The following is a 20602-nucleotide window of genomic DNA, read 5'->3' on the forward strand; positions in this document are numbered from 1 at the left end:
TGCCAAGACCACGCAGCCCAATCCATCCCCTGGCCTGCTTGACGGCATTCTGTACTCGCTCTGTGAACATGTTGTCCCCAGAACAAGCAGAGGTTCAGAAATGGGAAGCTGGGGACACATACAAGAAATATGGGGGGGGGGATCTGATTTGAGGAGAAAATACAAGTAGGGAACTGATAGGAAGTGAAGGTGGAGAGATTGGTTGGGATTTGCTTCTGAAAGGCATTGAATACGAGACCCAAGGGTTTGGGACTCTTTTTCCACGTAGAAGATAGAGAACTACTACGTGTGTCGGAGCAGAGGTCAGGGGGCACACTTGCTAGTTTTTGTCCCCTGGAACATGTGAGGACATCTGACTGGGAGAGAGGAAAGACCTTCAGAGTTCCAGGGAAGGAAAGAGCTCACCGAGATTTCTCCTATCTTCTCTCTGAAAACAATAAATACTCCTTTATAATAGCATTCCCTTTTTTACAAAAAAATTACATAACTTCTTTTATTTCTTTTCTAATATAAAAGCCACGCATGCTCAGTTATGAACTTTCAATTTGATGAAGAACCAAAATGGCTCCTACAGTCTCCTCACCTAAAATCAAACCCAGGTAATATTCTGACACCTTTCCATCAGAGTTTTTGTTCTATGGATTTTATGTAATTATTAAATATCTCTATATAACTTTATAACTTCTTTTTTAAAAGATTTTATTTATTTATTTGACAGACAGAGATAGCGAGAGGGAGGGCACGAGCAGGGGGAGGGGCAGAAGGAGGGGAAGAAGGAGACTCCCCACTGAGCAGGGAGCCTGATGCGGGACTTGATCTCAGAACCCTAGGATCATGACCCGAGCTGAAGACAGACGTTTAACTGACTGAGCCACCCAGGTGCCCCATAACTTTATAACTTCTAATTTCACTTAATATAAAACCATAAATGCCTTAAGTTATCTTACGTTATCTAAGATTCTCAAAACCATCATTTTAAAGACTTACGATCTTGGGGCGCCTGGGTGGCTCAGTCGTTAAGCGTCTGCCTTCGGCTCAGGGCGTGATCCCAGCGTTCTGGGATCGAGCCCCACATCAGGCTCCTCTGCTGGGAGCCTGCCTCTTCCTCTCCCACTCCCCCTGCCTGTATTCCCTCTCTCGCCGGCTGTCTCTCTCTCTCTGTCGAATGAATAAATAAAAATCTTAAAAAAAAAAATAAAAAAAATAAAGACTTACGATCTATACACTTAACCACACCCTCAGTGCTGGCCATTCAGATCTTTTCTTTTTCCTCCCTAAATGCTACATTGTTGTGTATAATGTTTGTCCCGTTCAGAGCATTTCCTTAGAATAGACTTATAAAAGAGAAATTCCTACATCGAATAGTATGGACAGTTTTTAAGGTCATTCACACACCTCGTCAAATTGGTTTACAGTTTTGGGGGGAGGGTTCTTATATATATAACATACAACTCTAAAAACTAGAGGTTTTATTGAATGAAAGCAGTTTCTTTGTTTGGATGGCTTTTCTTTAATTACAAAAATATATCATATTTGAAGAAGAGAAAATTCTCCATAAAATTAGACTGTGGGGGGAGCGGGGAGCGGGAGACAGCTTCCATGAAATTTAATGTCCACTCACCCTGGACCACTTTTGCTTTCTCCTGTCTTCTGATCAGCCGCCCCTCCCTTTCCTATCTACCCCACCCCGTCCTCTCAGATTCTGGGATGTTGCCTGTTCAGTGTTGATTAAGGGGCATTCCATCTTGTATTTCCTAGTAAAGGACCCAAGTCCACACACAGAGCCTTCTGCACCCTTGCCCAGGGCTTTGGAAAGTACAGTTTGCAACGAAAAGATTAATGGTGCTTTCCTGATCTTCATAGCCTGTGTGTTTCTCATTATCTTCCCTTGGATGCAGTCGTTGGTTTTTGTTCCAAAGCCACACAAGGCTGGTCCTTGCTCCTCCCAGAGCGAGAAGGCATCTCTAGAGCTAACGCTGTGCAGGGAGCAGAGCACCAGCCTCCCGCACAGTCAAAACCCGCTCAGACTCCTTCCCTGCCCACCTGTCCCTCTGCTGGCCTCCTAACGAGCTCCCCCGCCTCTGCCTCCTTCCCTTACACTCTTCCTCATATACTGCGGCAGAATTGGGCCTTCCCGGAGCACAGTTCGTATCATCTTACAGCTCTGCTCAAGCATCTGCGGCGGATCCCTGTTACTTACATGGGAAGTCTGACATTGTGGAATGGACCAATAAATATGTACCATGTGCTCTCTCATGGGTATACATTAAGCACCGTAGGGGCTATACCATGAGCTCTGTGCCTAGTTCAGGGAGCCAACACAGACATGTGAAAAGTCACAAGGCTCCAGCCCCCACCTCCTTCCAGTTCTCCAATCCTGCATGTTCGATAGGCAGATCTCACACTCGACGTGTTTTAAAATGAATTTACTCTCTTCTCCCCAAATCTATGCTCTTTGTATAATGGTTCCACTATCCAGGCTCTTAAGACAAGATAGATACGTGTCAGGAATATGGGGAGATGGGAGGGGCAGGAGATTTGGGACTTGTAGCGTCCATCAAAATCTACTTGTCTACTTATTCACTTCCTTAGTTGTGCTCAAGAACGTAAAGGGGTACAAACAAATACACAAAACGTGCCCCCACTGTTGTGAGCACATAATGTAGTAGGAGAGACATACAGCTTCCTTTCCACTGCCAACTCACCCATCCCAACTGTGCCACCCAAGCCTGGGTCTCCAGATCCACGCCCCAGCTCAACCATTCACTTCAGGCAATGTGCACTAGAATATCTCCATGCATTTTCATGACTCTGCTGCACTTGCCTTCTACCGAATCCCAACTGATCCAGATATTAAAACGACCATAATATCCATGTGTATCAGGAACTATGGATAAAAAAACACTAACGAAGATCCCCGCCATTGACGACTTTACAATCTGGGGAGAGAGACTGACACCTGAACGGATCATTTCCACACAATACGGGGTGTGGTCAGACCGTGCAGGAGTTGCAGCCAACACCAAGAGAAGGGATCATCCAGCCCAAATGCAGATTCAGGGGGATGCAGGGAAAGAGGGGTGAGAAGGAAGGAAACCTGACAACTGGAACTTGAGTGAGGAGCAGTCGGCTCACAGTGGGGAAATCAGAATTTGAACCCAGGTTCGTCTGACTCTCCAGTCCATGTTTTTCCCACCATCCTGTTACCTGGTAGGTTTTCAGTGGATATTCATGAAATGAAAGAAGAAATGAATGAAGGAATGAAGGAATGAATGAATGAATACATTATACTTCTTCCAATGGAGAGAATTGCTGAAATGTCAGCCCAAATAGTAACTTCGGCTTTAAAACCCCCATGTTCTGACCAGCTGAGCTAATCATAATCAGCTAATGCTCTTCAAGGAATTCCTGCAACAGGGCAGGTGGCTCTCAACATAGGAGATGCTAATTCACTCCTACAATCTCTCGGAATTGGTTGGAGGTAAGAGAGTCTGGAATTGAGGAGGGGACTCCCCACTTTTGTCTACTCCACCTCCTCAAAAACACACAAACAAACAAACAAACAAACAAAAAAACACAACCCTGCTGGTGTCCTAGGCTATGCAGACAATAGGAGAAACTAGGTAAGCCTAAGCTCTTAGAGCTACAGCAAAGAACCCCATAGAATCCCACACTAAACCACACTGCCCCAGGACACTGTGGATAAGGAAAAAAGATCCTACTTCTCCTACACCCACCTCCTCTGAAATTTGGTTCTGGAAGGAGGAGAGCCAGGATTTCTAAGACTTAAAGATCAGAGCAGGGCGCCCACATCCTCAAGCCATTCCATGGGGCTGCCTTTCGCAGCCCACAACCCCCCCTCCTGCCCCCCGCTCCACTGGGTTTGCAGAGCAGATGTCTCCTGCCAGCGGCCCCCCTTCCACGCTTCCCGCTCCTTGGCCCAAGCCTCCGCCTTCTGTCTCTGTGTGCTTGGCATCCACGTGCAGCAAGCTTGAAGCTGGAGTGTGCCATCATTTCACAATTCAAAAACCCCAAATAAGAGACAGGCGGTGGGATTCTCCCAGGGAATTAAAAGAAGGACTCCAAGCCCACGCCGTCTGAGTCTGGCTGCCCAGGAACAGCCCAAAGGTGGGCTGGGCTGAGGCTGCTGTTCTAGGCGGTTCTACCCAACCCTTTCCAGGCTGTGTGATTCCTTGGTCCCAAGCATGTCTACTCAGAAGGTCCTCTCAGCTCCTCCCAATTCTTGAGGAAAGTCAAACTTACTTTGAACAATTAATGGAATCAATTTGTGGAGGAAAGAGTCAGCTCAATAAAATTACAATAATTTCTTTAAGGACGTTGTTGTGAAAGGGGCCTTAGAAAGTCACAGACTCCTTGGAACCATTATGTGGATCGATCTGGGGCTCAAGATACTTCATTGCCCACTTGGGAATTACATTTTATGATTCAGCTTCTCCATGATGAATTAAGATGGGCTCGCAAATTTTGCTGCTGGGGCAAAGGATTATAGCTATTTCCTTTACTTCAAGGAAATATTTTGGGTTCATTGCAGAAGCCAGTACCAGGAAACTTTTTTTTTTTTCCTGTAAAGGCCCAGTGAGTAAATATTTTAGGATTTGTGGGCCAAAATGTCTCTGTCATAACTCTTCAGCTTGCCCTGTGTAGCACAAAAGAAGCCATAGGCAATGTGTAAAAAATGAGAACTGTGTGCTAATAAAACTTTATTGACAAAAATAGCAGCAGGATGGATTTGGACCACAGGCTATAGTTTGTGAATCCCTGACATAAACTGTTTGTTCAGTGCAGGAGTGTCAGTATGAGGAGAAAAGGCTATTCACTGACACCCTTGGAAAGGAAGTTGCTGCTTTGGTACAAGAAAATTTTGAGGCCTCCTTGTTCTACCATCATCTACGTAACCTCAAATAATATCAGAAACTGCATTCTTAACACAATCCCCAGGTGATTTGTACATTACATCGGGACACCAATGTGTCTCAAACACCAAATTATAGACTCTGAGGTCTGAGCTCTGTATTTTCAACAAGCTCCTGGGTGACACTGAGGCTGTCAGTGGAGGATGCTTCCATTAGTGAAAATCTGTTTTGGAACATCCTCCACAAAACCCAGTTCTGGGGTGAAACATGGCAGCAGGTGGGTTCCGGCGGCCCACCACCACCTACCCGGTTTCTCTACCCCCAAACGGAGAACGCATGTGGGATACTACGCTAGATGGTACACAAAAGCAAAAATACCTGAAGGCGACTCAGACCTTGGCTAAGAGGTTCTCACAATCTTTTTATCGTGGGGCGAGGGGGGTGGAAAGCAGGGAGTGAGAGAGGGCAGCTCATATGCATAAGAAAATGAAACAATATAAGAGGTCATATGAATGTCTAAGACAATGTCTCATGACCCCTACCCCTCTCATCTGTCACAGAAGGAGGAACCAGGGACTCCACACCCCCAGGAAGCAGGAACTTTGAGTAAGTTCAGACGCAGAAGAAAATCCAGCGACAGTTGCCAGCCAGGAAACTTAACATCATCCCTGCAGCCCACAGTCTCAGGCCAAGGTAACTAATATAACATGAGAAATTATAAGGCAATGAACATTGAAACAATGGAAATGAGACTCTTGCTAGCAGCCCTAGGTGTGCTCTGAGGGCGATGTGGTCTGTGGCTGGCCCTTAAACCTACTCTTACATGCTGGGAAGATCAAAGCAAAAGCAAGAGGCTGACACCTTAGAAAATGCTGGCTCCAAGTGTTTCATGCATGTCTATTTTTAGGCCCCTGGATAGTCCCCCCTTAAACCTGGCTCAGAACTGCACTGACACTCGGCAAGAGCGGCACAGACCAGGCAGATGCTAAGATGGTGTCCAGATGTCACAGTCCAGCCAGAGGTCAGAGCGCTCCCCAATCTGGCAGCCACCTTCCTTTCCAGCTCTCTCTTCCACCACTCCTCCACCCTCTGCTCCCCATAGACTGCCATTTGCTCCCTCCTCTCCTCCAGCACCACCCCACTCCCGTGTCCAGTGTGGGTTCACTGGTCACTCAGTGTCCTCGCTGCTGAGGTCAGCTCCACTGATAATGACCGGCCCATCCCTCACCCACTCTGTATGCTGCCCCACTGTCCAGGCCCCAGGGTTCATCGCAGAAGCCAGTACAAGCAAACTTTTATTTTTCTGTAAAGGCCCAGGGAGCAAATATTTCAGTCCTCCACAGTTGAGGACCACCCAGCCACAAGTGCTGTCCCCTTCCATCACCACTCACCACCCTCTGGGCGCCTCCTTTCCCCCCACCCCCCTGCATTGAGCATGGTTCTGTCTTTTGTTCCTTCCCTTTCCTGTCAACCATGAGCACTTGGGCTGGGATGATCTTGTACTTACATGTATGCTTTCAAGTCACTTGTAGAGTCCCTTACATGACACAGGTGTTCAATAAACAGTTACTGCTTTTGTTAGTAAAGCAGTTACCCAAAGTCCTTGGGTCCCAAGCTGCTCTCCGGCCCCACAGTTCCTTGCATCTCATTGCACAGTCCATTTGCAGCTCATGCTTTTCAGAATGGTGTTGGAGCCCAGTTCATCCAGAAATGTCTAAGCCAGCCTCTGGCACACCTGACCTCCTTTCCCCTAGGCAGTCTTGGTTCTTCGGTTTCTAACAGGTGTCTCCTCTCCTTCGTGGCACACTAGCTGTGGCTCTCTGATTAGTTAGACACTGACCCTGATCTTGCCTTCTCTAAAATAGTCCTGGCACCACCATATTCCAAAATCTCAGAGCCTTATTCCAAAATCTCAGACTTTGGGATTCCAAAATCTCAGCCATGTGGTCACAGCATCTCATTCACCTCAACCGTACTGCACTCTGCATTTGTTTGACCAGGTTTGTTCCCGTCACAGTTCCAAATGTCACGCATCCCCACTGCCACCCCCACCTCCAACACCCCAGGCTGTGCTGTCCCCTAGACAACATGCCCTCCAGGACACATGCGAGCAGGACCTCCCACCTGAGACACTCATGAGAAACAGACCAGCCCCAGGCCACTCGCAATGGGAAAAAGACAGCTTCTAACTCATGAAGGAAAATCAAGTTCCAGTTGGAAATACAAACTTTTCCTTTAAAGGAGAAGCTAACATTGGCAGCACTGCTCTTTTGAGGGGCACTCCAGCAGCACAGGAAGAACTGTTTTGGGTGAGAGAGGGAAAGAAAGACAGTGTGAATGACAAGCGGACAGGAGACAGAAGAGATAAAAGCAGAGACAATACAAGCAAGAGGAAGAAGGTCGGAGGGAGGGGCAGGTGGGAGGCAGAGCAAGAGCAGGACACTGCAGAGGGGGAGGGGAGAGGTGGAAAGAAAGGGAGGAAAAGCCAGGGAAGACAGGACCACCCGTTCTGTGGCAAGCTTGACAGTGTCCCCTGGGAGCTCTAACCTCCAAGGGGGGACAGGCTCTCCCCTGGCTTTTATAACACTCCACGGAGTGAAATCTACACCAGAGGTGGGGGGGGGTGCCTGAAAGCAACAATCAAACAGAACTGGGGGCATTTCTCTCCAAAGACTATGGTTAACCTCTGCTCTCAGTATTCCTGAGTGATGCCAGATCTCCGAAAAGTAGGTGACCATATGTTCGGATTAGCCCCGTGTTTCAGAGTATCTATTAATAACTTCCCCTTTCCCCCACAAGTGTTCCCGTTTAGATGCTGAATTAATTGGTCTTCCTATTAACAGGAGACACAGGAAACGGAGAGTCGAGTCTCTGAACAGAATGAAATACTTAGTGCCACTGTTCTCAGAAAAGGAGGAAGCCTGGACTGGCTACCAGAAGAGACCAGAAGGACTCTTCCCTGGCGGAGCAGAAGTACTTGAGAGATGTCTCGGTGTAACACGATTGTGGAGGTGGGGAGAGGCGGCCAGATGAGGATTCAAGAGACAAGGATATATATCGCACACGCCGCAGATGCTGAAATATTAATTTCTGGAAAGAGTCACTTAGGATTCGGTGGCAGGGGAAGAAAAGTCCGCAGGGACAGTTTCTGGAAAGTAAAGCAGTAGGAGCCACAGATAAATCACGTTTGAGGAATCTTGTATAACAGAGAAAATCTGCAGTAGCTTCTGGTTCGTGGTTAAATGTAGCTATGAATTATTCACTCTGAACGGCACACCACGAAGGGTCCGGTTAAGACCTCTTAGCTTTCCATTATCAAGAGTCTCTCAGAAGTCTATCAGAAGGAAGGTAAGGGGGGAGGAAGGAGAGAAATAAATTAGTTTCAAGGCAAGCTGCAGGAAGAAAGGGACCCCGGACAGTTTATCACCGCGAGGAGGTGAAGGAGAAACGGGGAGGAGGTTTATTTCTTGGATAAAAAACGGAAGGAGTGTATAATCCCATGAGCGTCCTGACAGTGAGAAGAAACCTCCTGGAGGGTGTGAGGAAATACTGCTCTTCCCTCCTGCGCTCACGCTTCACTCCCAAGGGCTCACGGCCCAGCCTCCCATTCATTCAGCAAGTCCTAGGGAGCCGGAGCCGTGAGGGATTAAGCCTAAGTGGAGTCCGCAGGCTCCCCCTGAGCCTCTCGTGTGCGCCAAGCCCTGTGCTGATGCCGGGGAAGCAGGCAGGAAGGAGACGCGGTTTCCGCCTTCAGCGAGCTCCGGGCAGACTCGTGGAATGACTACAGTTCCAGACTCACTAGTGGGATCCGAGTCGGCTAAAGGATGAACTGAGAAGTCCCCTCGAGACCAAAACTGACCCAGAGCAGACCACCTCGACACGGGCGAACGCTTCCTAGCTTCCTCGCAGAAGCTCGGAGCTGTGCCACGCTCCTCTTCCTGCCCTGAGGCCCAGGGCTAAGCGTGGCATTTATCTGCAGTAAGTACCCGGGCTACGTTCTCTTGCACGTGCAACTCCTCCAAACCTTATTACAGGACTCTGCTTCAATGACCTTGGTGTTAGTAGTTCTGCAAATTATTATTTTTCTCTAAGCCACCTCAAATTATTTCTGGAAGAAGGCAACTTATAAAAAAAATAAATGAAATTAGGAGAGAGCCAGATCGATGTGGGAACCCTGAGATTCCAGTGGCCCTGTAGGGACAGGGAAGGCCGAAATACCCTGGGCTCCTCAGAGTCAGGGGAGACGCCTGAGCCAGGACACCCCAGGATCGGCCTCTAACCTGGGGGTAGCCACATCTGGATCAGTCAAGTGTGAGCTGACATTCAATATCTGCTTTCCCATACAATCAAATACATGATCTTCTCTGATACCAGCTCTCGGCACAAAACCCACATGCCCAACGGTCCTTATGACACAAGCCAGGTAAGCGAGGGGCTTCAGGGCACCCCTCCTGCCATCGCTCCCTGGCTCATGGGGTGACAGCTTCAGTGACTGGCCCTACTTACATCCATGGGTGCAGAACATTCTCCGAGGAACAGGATCCTCCACGACAGCTGGCTTCTGTGTCTCTTCAACTGTCGCAATGTCTTTGCTTCAAGCCACGGGCATTGGAACTTTCTAGAGCATGGAACTCCAGACCACTTGTAGATATCCCTTTATGGAGGAGGAAAAAGGGAAAGCAATGTCATGTTACCAACGTTTGCTTCATTCACATTTTCTTTCCTACTTGACATTGTTGGGTATGACTATCAAACAGAAGCCCCTAAGTGCCCCAGACACCAAAGGGATCTCCAGGACATTTTGTTTCTGAGGGTTATTACACCTACTGATATTTATCAACTTGGAAATTAAAACAGAACTTTTAATTTATTATTTATTTGAAATAATTATTAAATTTTATTATTTTTAGTTTCTTAAACATTATTAAATTATGATGATTATGTGTTAACATAAATAATGATTTTTTTAAATAAAAATAGCTATTTTCAAAAAATACTTAATGAGAAGAGTGGCATTATTTTGCATTTTAAAGAATCCCTTTGATATCTGGCTTAATCAAACACAGATTCTCATATCTGCTTCTGAATTCAATCTGTTGCAATAGCACATATCACTTAACCTCTCGAAAACTCCACCATGTAACTGTGGGAGAATGAGAGATTAAAAAAAAAAAAAGTGAAACATTTTAGGATTACTGTGAAAATAGTCTTGTTCTCGTTGCTCCCCTGAGAGGGTCTCCCGGGCCCCCAGGGGTGCTCAGGTGGCCCTGGACTCACCACTCCATGCAATCAAATTAGGTCTCACTGCCCCCTCAGATTATCATTGCCTTTCTTCGACACCACTAGTTATCAGTTACCTGAGCAGTCTTCCAGAACTATCTACACATAAATGAAGATATAAGGATATAGAGTTTTTATTAATTTTTAACAATCAAATGTGAGCACTGTATCCATTTCACCTCTTTCCATTACCCTTGGGGGGAGCTGCGTTTTAGCGTATGTCATTACTTCATTTCTGTGGGTCTCTTGTCCTCTGCTAAGCGGATGTGACAGCACCCCTATGCCCAGCGCCACAGCACTCAGATGGGTTGCTCAACAGCTACTGTTACTTGCCACTTTCTTCAGTGAAGGACACAGGGCTTAATGGGAATAAAGGGGCCACACGGAGCAAGAACAGATGTCACATAAATTAGTACAGCTTTCTTCTAGCTTCTAGTTCCCCAATAAGGCATGCAACCAAAGTAGTCAAAATTGGAGAAAATACCCAATTTTTTGCCACACTGCTGGGGGCTCACCCAGTATTATACTTGGGGCTTACCTCACTGTGCCAGAAAGACTTGTGTTAACAATCTCTGTGCCTATTTTTACAGGAATGTTTACAAACATCGACCTTTCTGGAAACACACTCACTATCATCAGTGTCACATAATTGTGAGGCAAGAAGGCAGGATCAGGGTCCAAGTGTCCCAGACAGTATTCTAAAAAACTATTTCCCTGTGGTACTAAGTTAACAGAGATTAACCTTCTTAGGTCACAAGTGCCCTGACATAGAAACAGAAGACCCCTCACCTGCAGGAAATCCTCCCCTCATAGGGGTTATTTGGTCCAATTACACCGCAGGCTTACAATGCTAAAGCTGGTGCAGACCAATGAGGGTTCACCTTCCTCTCTCTGAGATTTACTAGCTATATACTCTTAGCTTCCGCTTACTTGTAAAAGGGAAGTAATGATACCTATCTTATGAAGTTAGTAAGAATAATTGTAATATCTAGGGGCACCTGGGTGGCTCAGTCGGTTAAGCATCATACTCTTGATTTCAGCTCAGGTCATGATCTCAGGGTCGTGAGATGGAGTCACTTCCCGTATCGTCCCCTCACCCCCCACCCTGTCGGCTCCATGCTCAGGGCCAAGTCTGCTTGAGATTCCTTCTCCCTCTCCCCCTGCTCATACGTATACATGTGCACGCTCTCTCTCTTAGGTAAATATTTTTTTTAAAAAAAGAGCAATTGTAATTATCTATAACATGGGCTTACCACACAGTAGGTGGTCAATGCTTGCCAATTGGTAGCCTCCTTCCTTTATTGTTCTATGAACAGAAATAAGATAGGAGACTGATCCTACGTCCTGAACTGGGCTCGCTCTTCACTGGAAACCCCAATGGTGTAGCCTTTTAGAAAGCCTGGAGATCTCAGAGACTGGGGCAAGAGAAGATGGTAGAGAATTTTTTTTCCAACAAAAAGGATCTCATGAGATGTTTGTCACCATCTGATCCTAAATGAGAGACACAGGTCTGCTTCCCTCCTCCCCCCGCAAGGGAAACAGGCACCAACACTCCCTGCATTTCTGTTTCAACTTTCCAGTCTGCCTCTGAAATCACATGGGACAGCGTGGTTTGCACTTTTAGACCCACAGAACCTAGAGAAAACGCACCAGGTTTGGAGGAGCCCTCGGGCGAGGATGGGAAACGAGAGATTTACTCCTCAACAATTCCCAGGAGTAGAACCAGCACCTGCAATAATTACAGGACGGATGCATCACGACCTCTATTTACAGATGAGGAAACTACGGTTTTGGAGACACGAGGTAAATTGCCAAGGTAGCACAGCGAACAAAGGCAGAGTCAGAATTCGAAACCAGGTCTGTCCTACTCCAAAGCCCAGGGGTTGAACCACATCATCATGTGATGCTCCAGCTAGAAAGGAAACCACCCCTGGGGTGAATGAAATAGCAAAGCCATCGGCTTCCTAGGGATGGTCTCACAAGAGAGATGAGTTATCTTTAACTGTAAATTAATGATTTTATTAACCCAATATTGTAGCTGAAATCAAAATCAAAATTCTTCAGAAAATCATCCCTACCCTAGACACAAAAGTAAGAATGGCAGGACATCAAAGCCAAGATTTAATTAGTTTGGAATTTATAGATTATTTGTTTTATTTAATTAGTGTTTGATTAGATCAGTTATTAAGATGAATATTTACCCCAAAGATACAGACGTAGTGAAGAGAAGGGCCATATGCACCCCAATGTTCATAGCAGCATTGTCCACAATAGCTAAATCGTGGAAGGAACCGAGATGCCCTTCAACAGATGACTGGATTAAGAAGTTGTGGTCCATATATACAATGGAATATTACTCAGCTATCAGAAGGAACGAGTTCTCAACATTTGCTGCAACATGGACGGCACTGGAGGAGATAATGCTAAGTGATATAAGTCAAGCAGAGAAAGACAATTATCATATGATTTCTCTCATCTATGGAACATAAGAACTAGGAAGATCGGTAGGGGAAGAAAGGGATAAAGAAAGGGCGGGTAATCAGAAGGGGGAATGAAGCATGAGAGACTATGGACTCTGAGAAACAAACTGAGGGCTTCAGAGGGGAGGGGGGTGGGGGAATGGAATAGGCTGGTGATGGGTATTAAGGAGGGCACGTATTGCATGGTGCACTGGGTGTTACACGCAACTAATGAATCATCGAACTTTACATCGGAAACCGGGGATGTACTGTATGGTGACTAACATAATATAATAAAAAAACATTAAAAAAAGATGAATAGGTTATTTGAATTTATAGATGATTATTTTGAATAATGGGTCAATAGTGTAAAGGTAACTTATCCAATGACGTTTCTAGCTCCTAGTGCATATCAGGTGCTGCAGGTGCTACTGATTAGGGAGACACGTCCCTTGGCCTCCAAGAAGGTGTATAATGCATATCGTAAGATATAAGGGATATAACCATATACATATATGGGTTGGGGGGAGTAATAAGATAGACAAGAATAAGGTGCTAAAAGAAGGAGAAATGCAGCCAGTGGGGTGTTCAGGGAAGGCCTGAAAGAGTGAGGAGGCATCACCTAACTGCCTCTTGAAATATAAATAGGATTTTGCCAGCCTTGGAAGAGAGGAATGGCGGGTTCCAAGAGGCTATGGGCTTAACCTGGCATGGGGGACACTGCAGAGGAGAGACAAGGGGCAAAGGACTGACCAGATCCTGACCTAGAAAAACGACATCAGGGAGGGAAAAGAAAGAAATGATAATGCGGACAGAATTGAGGGTTGACCAGTGACTAGCTACAGCAGGGAAGAAGGGAGGAGTCAAAGAAGGGTTGGTTTCCAACCTGCACGTGACCAGGAGCATGTCATTATTAACAAAATCTGGGAAAACCAGAAGAGGAACTGGTATGTAAGGGAAGATCATGAGTTTGGTTTTGAACATAAAGAACTGGGTTCCTTAGGGGGCGCCTAGGTGGCTCAGTAGGTTAAGCGTCCAACTCTTGATTTCAGCCTAGGTCATGATCTCAAGGTTGTGGGATAGAGCCCCACACCAGACTCTGCACTGAGCATGGAGTCTGCTTGGGATTCTCTCTCTCCCTTCCTCTACTCCTCCTCCCCCTAAAAAAAAAAAAAAAAGGAAGAAGAATAATTGGTTTTCTTAAGATGGAAACAGGTAAACACATCGGGCAGACAGGTAGAAATTCGGGTCTGGCATTCAAGAGAGAGTTTGGTGTTAGAGATACATATTTGAACATCAAATACCTAAAAGCAGTAAGTGAAGTCTGAGGCAGGTAAAATGATCTGGAAATAAGGAAGAGAAGAAAAACGAAGACCAAACCTTGGGGCCCATCTGCCTTGAGTGGGTGGAAGAAAACGAACATCCCCAGGTAAAAACCAGAACAGCTCAAAAATAGTTCCTCCTCCTAAAACATCAGAAGTCCCTGATCTAACCCAACTGCCTTACTTCACAGACAAAGAAAACCCAGGCCCAGAGGGCTAACTGGTTTATCTAAGGCCTCACAGCTGCAAAACTGTAACTAGATGGTTAAGTGACCACTGGGAATTAGCACGGCCTTGGCGACTCAGCCTTGCGCGTGCACCAGATGACACGGCTGGATTCAGAGAGGCCTGAGAACAAACTGGAAACTTCTTTTATCTCTGCTACAACAGTCCAGCCCTGTAACTGTGCCCAACCACATAATCAGCTCAGGGTTCAAACCACATCTTACTCATCTTGTTGTCACTGCCCCTCTGCCCTCACTTTCCCCACCACTGTCTCTGCCACCAGTGTTATTACAGAGTAGAAAAATCACAGATGATGTTCTTCTGAATGTGCACAAGATCATAGACTTCTGGAGTTGAAAGAACTTAAGGGTTCATCTAGTATTAGGGTAACCTCTGTGGAAACAGGCCCGGGGAAGTTCAGTGACCAGATAACCAGTTAGTAGTAGAACCCAGAACAAAATTCCAGTCTCCTGCTTCCTTCCATTTCACTACTAACCTTTAGTGCAAGAGACTTATTCTTAAAGATTAATTTATTTATTTGAGGGAGAGAGAGAGAACATAAGTGGGGGGAGAGGCAGAGGGAGAGAGAGAATCTTAAGCAGACTCCAGGCTGAGCATGGAGCCCAAACCCAGGACCCTGAGATCATGGCCTGAGCCGAAATCAAGAGTCTGATGCTTAACCAACTGAGCCATTCAGGCACCCTGCAACAGACTTATTCTTAAGACAAACTCTCTAGTCTCTAATTTCTCCAAATGTATGCTATGAAGCCCTCTTCTCTTAAGACACTTCTTGAAAAAAGAATTCCATGGTCCAAAACTTTTGTGGAGTGCTATAAGCTACCCCTCTCTTGGACAGCCAGAATGCTTATTACCATATTAAAGACCCTGGCAAGTCCTGAGGGAAGAAACCTGGGTCATTCTCTAAGAATATTTCCCAAACTTATTTGACCACAGAACTCTGGCTCTTGCCCCTGCCCCTGTCCCTGCTGTTGTCTATTTAAAAACCCACAGGTTTCCAAAGATTGTACTCTGGGAGACACCACCTTTGTCTAATTAGCAAGATTTCCTTGGTAGGTCCCACACAGAAGCGTCAGGATGGAGAGGTCCTCAGTGTGGGAACCAGGCAGGGAAGCGATGGGAGGCAGAGAAGGAGAGAGACCAGAATCTTCTGAGCCATCTGCTCTGCCAACAAAAAGGGTGAAACAGCTATGTGAGAAATTCCCACTTGGGGTCCTGGTCAGGAGCAGAAGATGCTAGTCTCCAACGAAGAGTTCTCGTGGGGAAATGGGTCTTCAGGTGCTCCCGCCACACATCACCAGCCTGCAAGCTTCCCTGGGCTTTGGCACCATTTCTGGAAATGCTCTCTCCTCGTGTCCTTCGAGTATCTTCTGCAGCCACTCAGGCTTTTCCTTGCTCACTCTACCACCCTGGTCCAAACCCGAGCACATCTGGATGACCAAGAGCAGCCTCCTACTGAGTCTCCTGTCCACCCCTTCTCCCCTGCCACATACCTCACAAGTCACAGTCACTTTACTCTTCAAACAGCACTTTACCTGCTTCAAGATAAAAAAAAGAATGTTCCGAACTCCACAACATCTGAAGCTCCCCTTAATGTAAGAAAACACATGTATGCAATGGTATTTCTCTGTGCTCCGCGGTGCAAATTTCTACCGCCCCAGGCGCACATCCTCTCTGTTAACCGAACCGGCCAGCCATAAGCAGTCTGGCTGCCAAGGCTCCCCTCTGCCTGCTCTTTGCTTCCTGCCTCTCCAATTCTAGCCAGTCTCATGCAGCTCCCAGCTCCGGGGCCCCGGCTGCACCGGCCCTTCCGTGAGCTCTTGCACTTGAAGACACGGAGCCCCTAGCCCTGCATGCATTCGCATGGCTTTACTGTTTCCTGAATTTTCTGATGGGTCATAAACTCAGGAAGAAAAAAGGCCATGCCTTATTACATTCAAGGCACTTATTCAAAATCACTCTTGCTGAATAAAGGAATTAATCCATGTTGAACACAGAACTACACGTTAAGCAGAAAACTCCACGTCTATAAAACACTAGGGAAACTAACCTCTTCCGGGGCCTCACAGGCATTGAAATTTTTCTAGTTCAATTGATCTTGGTTTTATTAAAAGGAAGGAAGACAGATCCCATCCCAAGCCAAAGGACCCGGCAAGTTTTTGTTCTTTTTCCTGGAAGACAGAGCTGTGTTTTCCGCCACCTTCCTGTAGGCGTCTTGCCACGTGTGGCCCCCAGGGGAGAGTCTAGCCTGAGTATATTACGTGATATTTAAACATGTATCTTTACATTTTTCCAAAGGTCTGGCCAAAAGAGCGTTCTTCTCAAGAACATATTCTCTAATGACAATTGCTTCTTCATTCATTCTCTGAATTATTCAAACAAACGTTTAGTGAGCAAGTCCTAGGGACGCAGAGGTGGTTAGAAGACAACCACGAGGCAGCTATGGTCAGACACGCTTTTACTCACAGTGTATCAGAGGAACACCTGCCACAAAATCACCTGGGGGAGGTTGTTTAAAAGAAAAATGCAGGGCCCCTGGACGCTGCACAGAAAATGTCCTACTCAGTTAAGCCTGTGGTGGAGCCTGGGAGCTGCATTTTTTAAATTGGGATTCTGACATATACTCAGGTTAGAGACCCACTGGCCAGTGGAAAAGACAGGCTTCTAAGGAGATTGCTATAAAACAGGGGTGACTGCTTCCAGCGCAAGGGAAGTTCCTGATACAGAATGGAAGTTAACGCACCGAGAACAACGGAAAAGCCAGGTATGGCCATAAGGGAGACATGCGTGCAAACCGCTCTGTGATTCACGCCATGTGTCCGCCTACATAAAATAAGAGAAACACCCACCTCACACAACTCTCTCAAGGGCTTCAGTGAGACTATATATGGAAAGGGCTTCACCCAAATCCTAGTACACGATAAACACATCACTCTGAATTCATCACGATTATTATTTTTAATTACGAAAACACTTTAAAGAGAGCAGGGAGATCAGAAAGTCTTTCCCGAGAAACAATGGAGTCTGAATTTAGTTTAAAGGCAGTGTCCCCAAGTGTAAATGTATTCTGGCTGCCCACAAAATTTCTAGAATTTTTAAAATTTCATACCTACGATTCTATAGTTTGAAACTCTTAACATGGGTGGGAACCAAGTACTGTCGTGCAGTTTCAGTGCCTGCCTTTCCACTTGTGTTCACGACCGTACAAAGGCCAAATGAGAGCCAGATCAAGTCAAGAGCCAACCTACAAACAGGACATGGTGGAGACCTGAGTCATCGATGGCGTGGGGCAGTTCAATCTGCTCGCCATAGACATCAGTTCATGCTGCGAGCAGATGTGTGATGTGGACTCTGACTTCTTACATACCAACACCCACCGGCTTATAAGCAGAAACCTAAGGCATAAATACACGAAGGAGAATGGTTCTGTCTCTAATTCTATTAGTAATTACATGAGATGCTCATTTGTAGCAATTTCAATATCATCACCAGTCTAATCTTACCTCAAGTGAATAGACGATATAACAAATTATCAAATGATACCTCATTAAAACTGACATTTGGGGGTGCCTGGGTGGCTGGCTCAGTCGGTAGAGCATTAGGACTCTTGATTTCGGCTCAGGTCATGACCTCAGGCTCATGAGATCGAGCCTGGCATCAGGCTCTGCGCTCGGCACAGAGTCTGCTTGTCCCGCTGTCTCTGCTCTGCTCCGCAACCACCGGCCCCCCCACTCCCGGCCAAATAAATAAATAAATAAATACTAACATTTGACCATTTCCTACTTGCAGAGTTTGGTTAAGTATGAGATTTGATTTTCCTGAACGTATAAACCTTTGGTGCTATTATTAACAATTTGCTTAACATGCTTACACCAATAGGCATTTTCTGCATGGGTATTAATTACATTTAAATAACAGATCCAGATTAAACATAGACCAGGCCCTGAGGTCACATGGTTCTACTCTATCTTTACCCTCTGCACTAGTGGTTAGTTTCAACTGACCACATCATTTGACACAGTAAAATAATGTTTTTAATTTATTTTATGGAGTTTATAGTTATGTTTGTTTTATATTTGTACATATTTTAATAACATCTAAATAATCAATTACCTTGTGAAGCTGAAAAATTTTTCCTATAAAATACCTCTATATATTGTTCAGGTTTGAGTACATCAAATTGGATAATCGCAAGGGAAGATGTTTAGAGAGCTGAGTCTATCCCATCAGCACCTGCCTCCTATGAAAAGCCTGCTCCCATCTTTTCATCAAGGGTAAGCAGCAGAGAATCTGCTCCTTCAGAAACCATGACCAAAGCCACCCCTGGGATGTCTGTTCCATAAAGGCTTCTGTGCCATTTCATTAACTTTCCAAAGCACCTTACATCAGCATCAGCAAAGCTACTACTCTTGGGGGGAAGGGGTGTTGGTCAAGAGAATAGCTTCTTTGAATATGAAACACCATTCACCTCACACTTGAAGCCACATGCCTGGCCCTAAGAGTTGTGGCTACCAGTGGGGCTGGGAATTGCTGAGTTCTGATCAAAGGAAAGGACGTGGGTCTAGGCATCACCATGCTTTGTCACCAACGTCATCGAACCCTCATTTATTCAGAAGAAAGTGTTTTAAGACCCCATCATCAGCGGGGTGGATGTTTTTCCCTAATGCTTGTTGCCGGATCACTCAGTAGAAACTAGAATAACCTCATCACAGGGATAGATTTGAATGTGTTTTGGGGTTTTTGTTGTTGTTGTTGTTGTTGTTTTTAAGATTATTTATTTATTTGAGAGAGAGAGAGACAGCACTCAAGCAGGGGGAGCAACAGAGGGAGAGGCAGACTTCCCACTGAGCAGGGAGCCTGATGCAGGGCTCGATCCCAAGACCCCAAGATCATGACCTGAGCCGAAGGCAGAAGCTTAACTGACTGAGCCACCCAGGCACCCCTGAATGTATTTTTGAATAGAATCATCTAAAGGAAACATCTATTTTTTTTTTTAAGATTTTATTTATTTGACAGAGAGAGAGACAGCCAGCAAGAGAGGGAACACAAGCAGGGGGAGTGGGAGAGGAAGAAGCAGGCTCCCTGCTCCGCTGGTTATCGGGGCTCGATCCCAGGACCCTGGGATCACACCTTGAGCCGAAGGCAGACGCTTAACGACTGAGCCACCCAGGCGCACAGGAAACATCTATTTTTGAATAGAATCTCCAACGGGGGGCGCCTGGGTGGCACAGCGGTTAAGCGTCTGCCTTCGGCTCAGGGCGTGATCCCGGCGTTCTGGGATCGAGCCCCACATCAGGCTCTTCCGCTATGAGCCTGCTTCTTCCTCTCCCACTCCCCCTGCTTGTGTTCCCTCTCTCGCTGGCTGTCTCTATCTCTGTCAAATAAATATGTATTTATTTATTTTAGAGAGAGAGCGAGCACACAAGCGGGAGCGGCAGAGGGAGAGGGAAAGAGAATCTCCAGCAGATGCCCTGCTGAGCGCAGAGCCCATCATGGGGCCCCACACGGGGTTCGATGGGGGGCTTGATCCCATGACCCCAGGACCATAAACTGAGCCGAAATCAAGAGTCAGACGCTTGACCAACTACACCACGCAGGTGCCCCTCGGTCTAGTGTCTTGTGCAGGCGCTGTACCGCACTTGGATACTGTGCGAAGAGGGGCTCTGTGCTAGAATTCAAGCACTGGCAAACCCCGGCTCTGTCACGGTCCAGCTGTGGGTCTCCAGCAAAGTGCTTGTTCCCTGTCACCCTCTGTTTCTTCAGCTGTAAAATGGGCTGACAATACCCATCCTCCTTTCTCATGGTGGTTACGAGTCTGGAGAATCGTAGATGCTGAGATGCCTTGTTGCTAAATAAGTGCTATGCAAAAGCTTACACATGCGTGTGCATAAGGGAGTGCTGTTGTGATCAGAAAACCCTGGCACTGCGGGACTGGGGGTGAATCATGGCATATGCAAATGATGAATAATTCTGCATTCATTCAAAAAATAATCGACTCAGAGATGATAAATTGGTGGGTAGATAGATAGATAGATAATCAATAGACAAATAGATGTGAATGGTTCCATTTGGAAAATGTGGGTGCCTGTGCAACTCTGGAAACACACCAGAAAGAATAAACGTCGAGCCTTAAATGTTAAGGAAAGCAGTTGTCTCTGGAGAGTTAGAAGAGATGGCTGGGGAGGGAAATTTTACTTCCCATTTTATATCATTCTTAAATGTTGGGATTATGGGTTATGTTTACTCAGTGATTTTCAGGTTTCTTAATTTTATAAATATTTAAGGAAAATGGTGCTCCATAAATTCCTGCTCTTCAACTGCAACCCTATGCCACATGATTTTATATACACTCTCCTCAAGGTACACATTTTCAATCATTAGCCACTTCACACACACGCACACTCACACTTTTTCAACAGCTGGG

The 20602-nt window shown here is 46.1% G+C and overlaps 1 protein-coding gene across 4 annotated transcripts in view; it reads right to left on the minus strand.

Moving 5' to 3' along the window:
- DDR2 (discoidin domain receptor tyrosine kinase 2) overlaps positions 1 to 9535 on the minus strand; it is a 125439-nt gene extending 115904 nt beyond the window's left edge. For all 4 annotated transcript variants that reach the window (XM_034667235.1, XM_034667232.1, XM_019800559.2 and 1 more), the window contains exon 1: positions 9381 to 9535. In XM_034667235.1, coding sequence (XP_034523126.1) covers positions 9381 to 9386 — 6 coding nt within the window. In that variant the 5' untranslated portion in view covers positions 9387 to 9535. The remainder of the gene's footprint in view (positions 1 to 9380) is intronic.
- Between the last annotated feature and the right edge of the window lie 11067 nt (positions 9536 to 20602).

The sequence above is a fragment of the Ailuropoda melanoleuca genome, chromosome 8 (genome assembly GCF_002007445.2).
Source record: "Ailuropoda melanoleuca isolate Jingjing chromosome 8, ASM200744v2, whole genome shotgun sequence".
Lineage (NCBI taxonomy): Eukaryota > Metazoa > Chordata > Mammalia > Carnivora > Ursidae > Ailuropoda > Ailuropoda melanoleuca.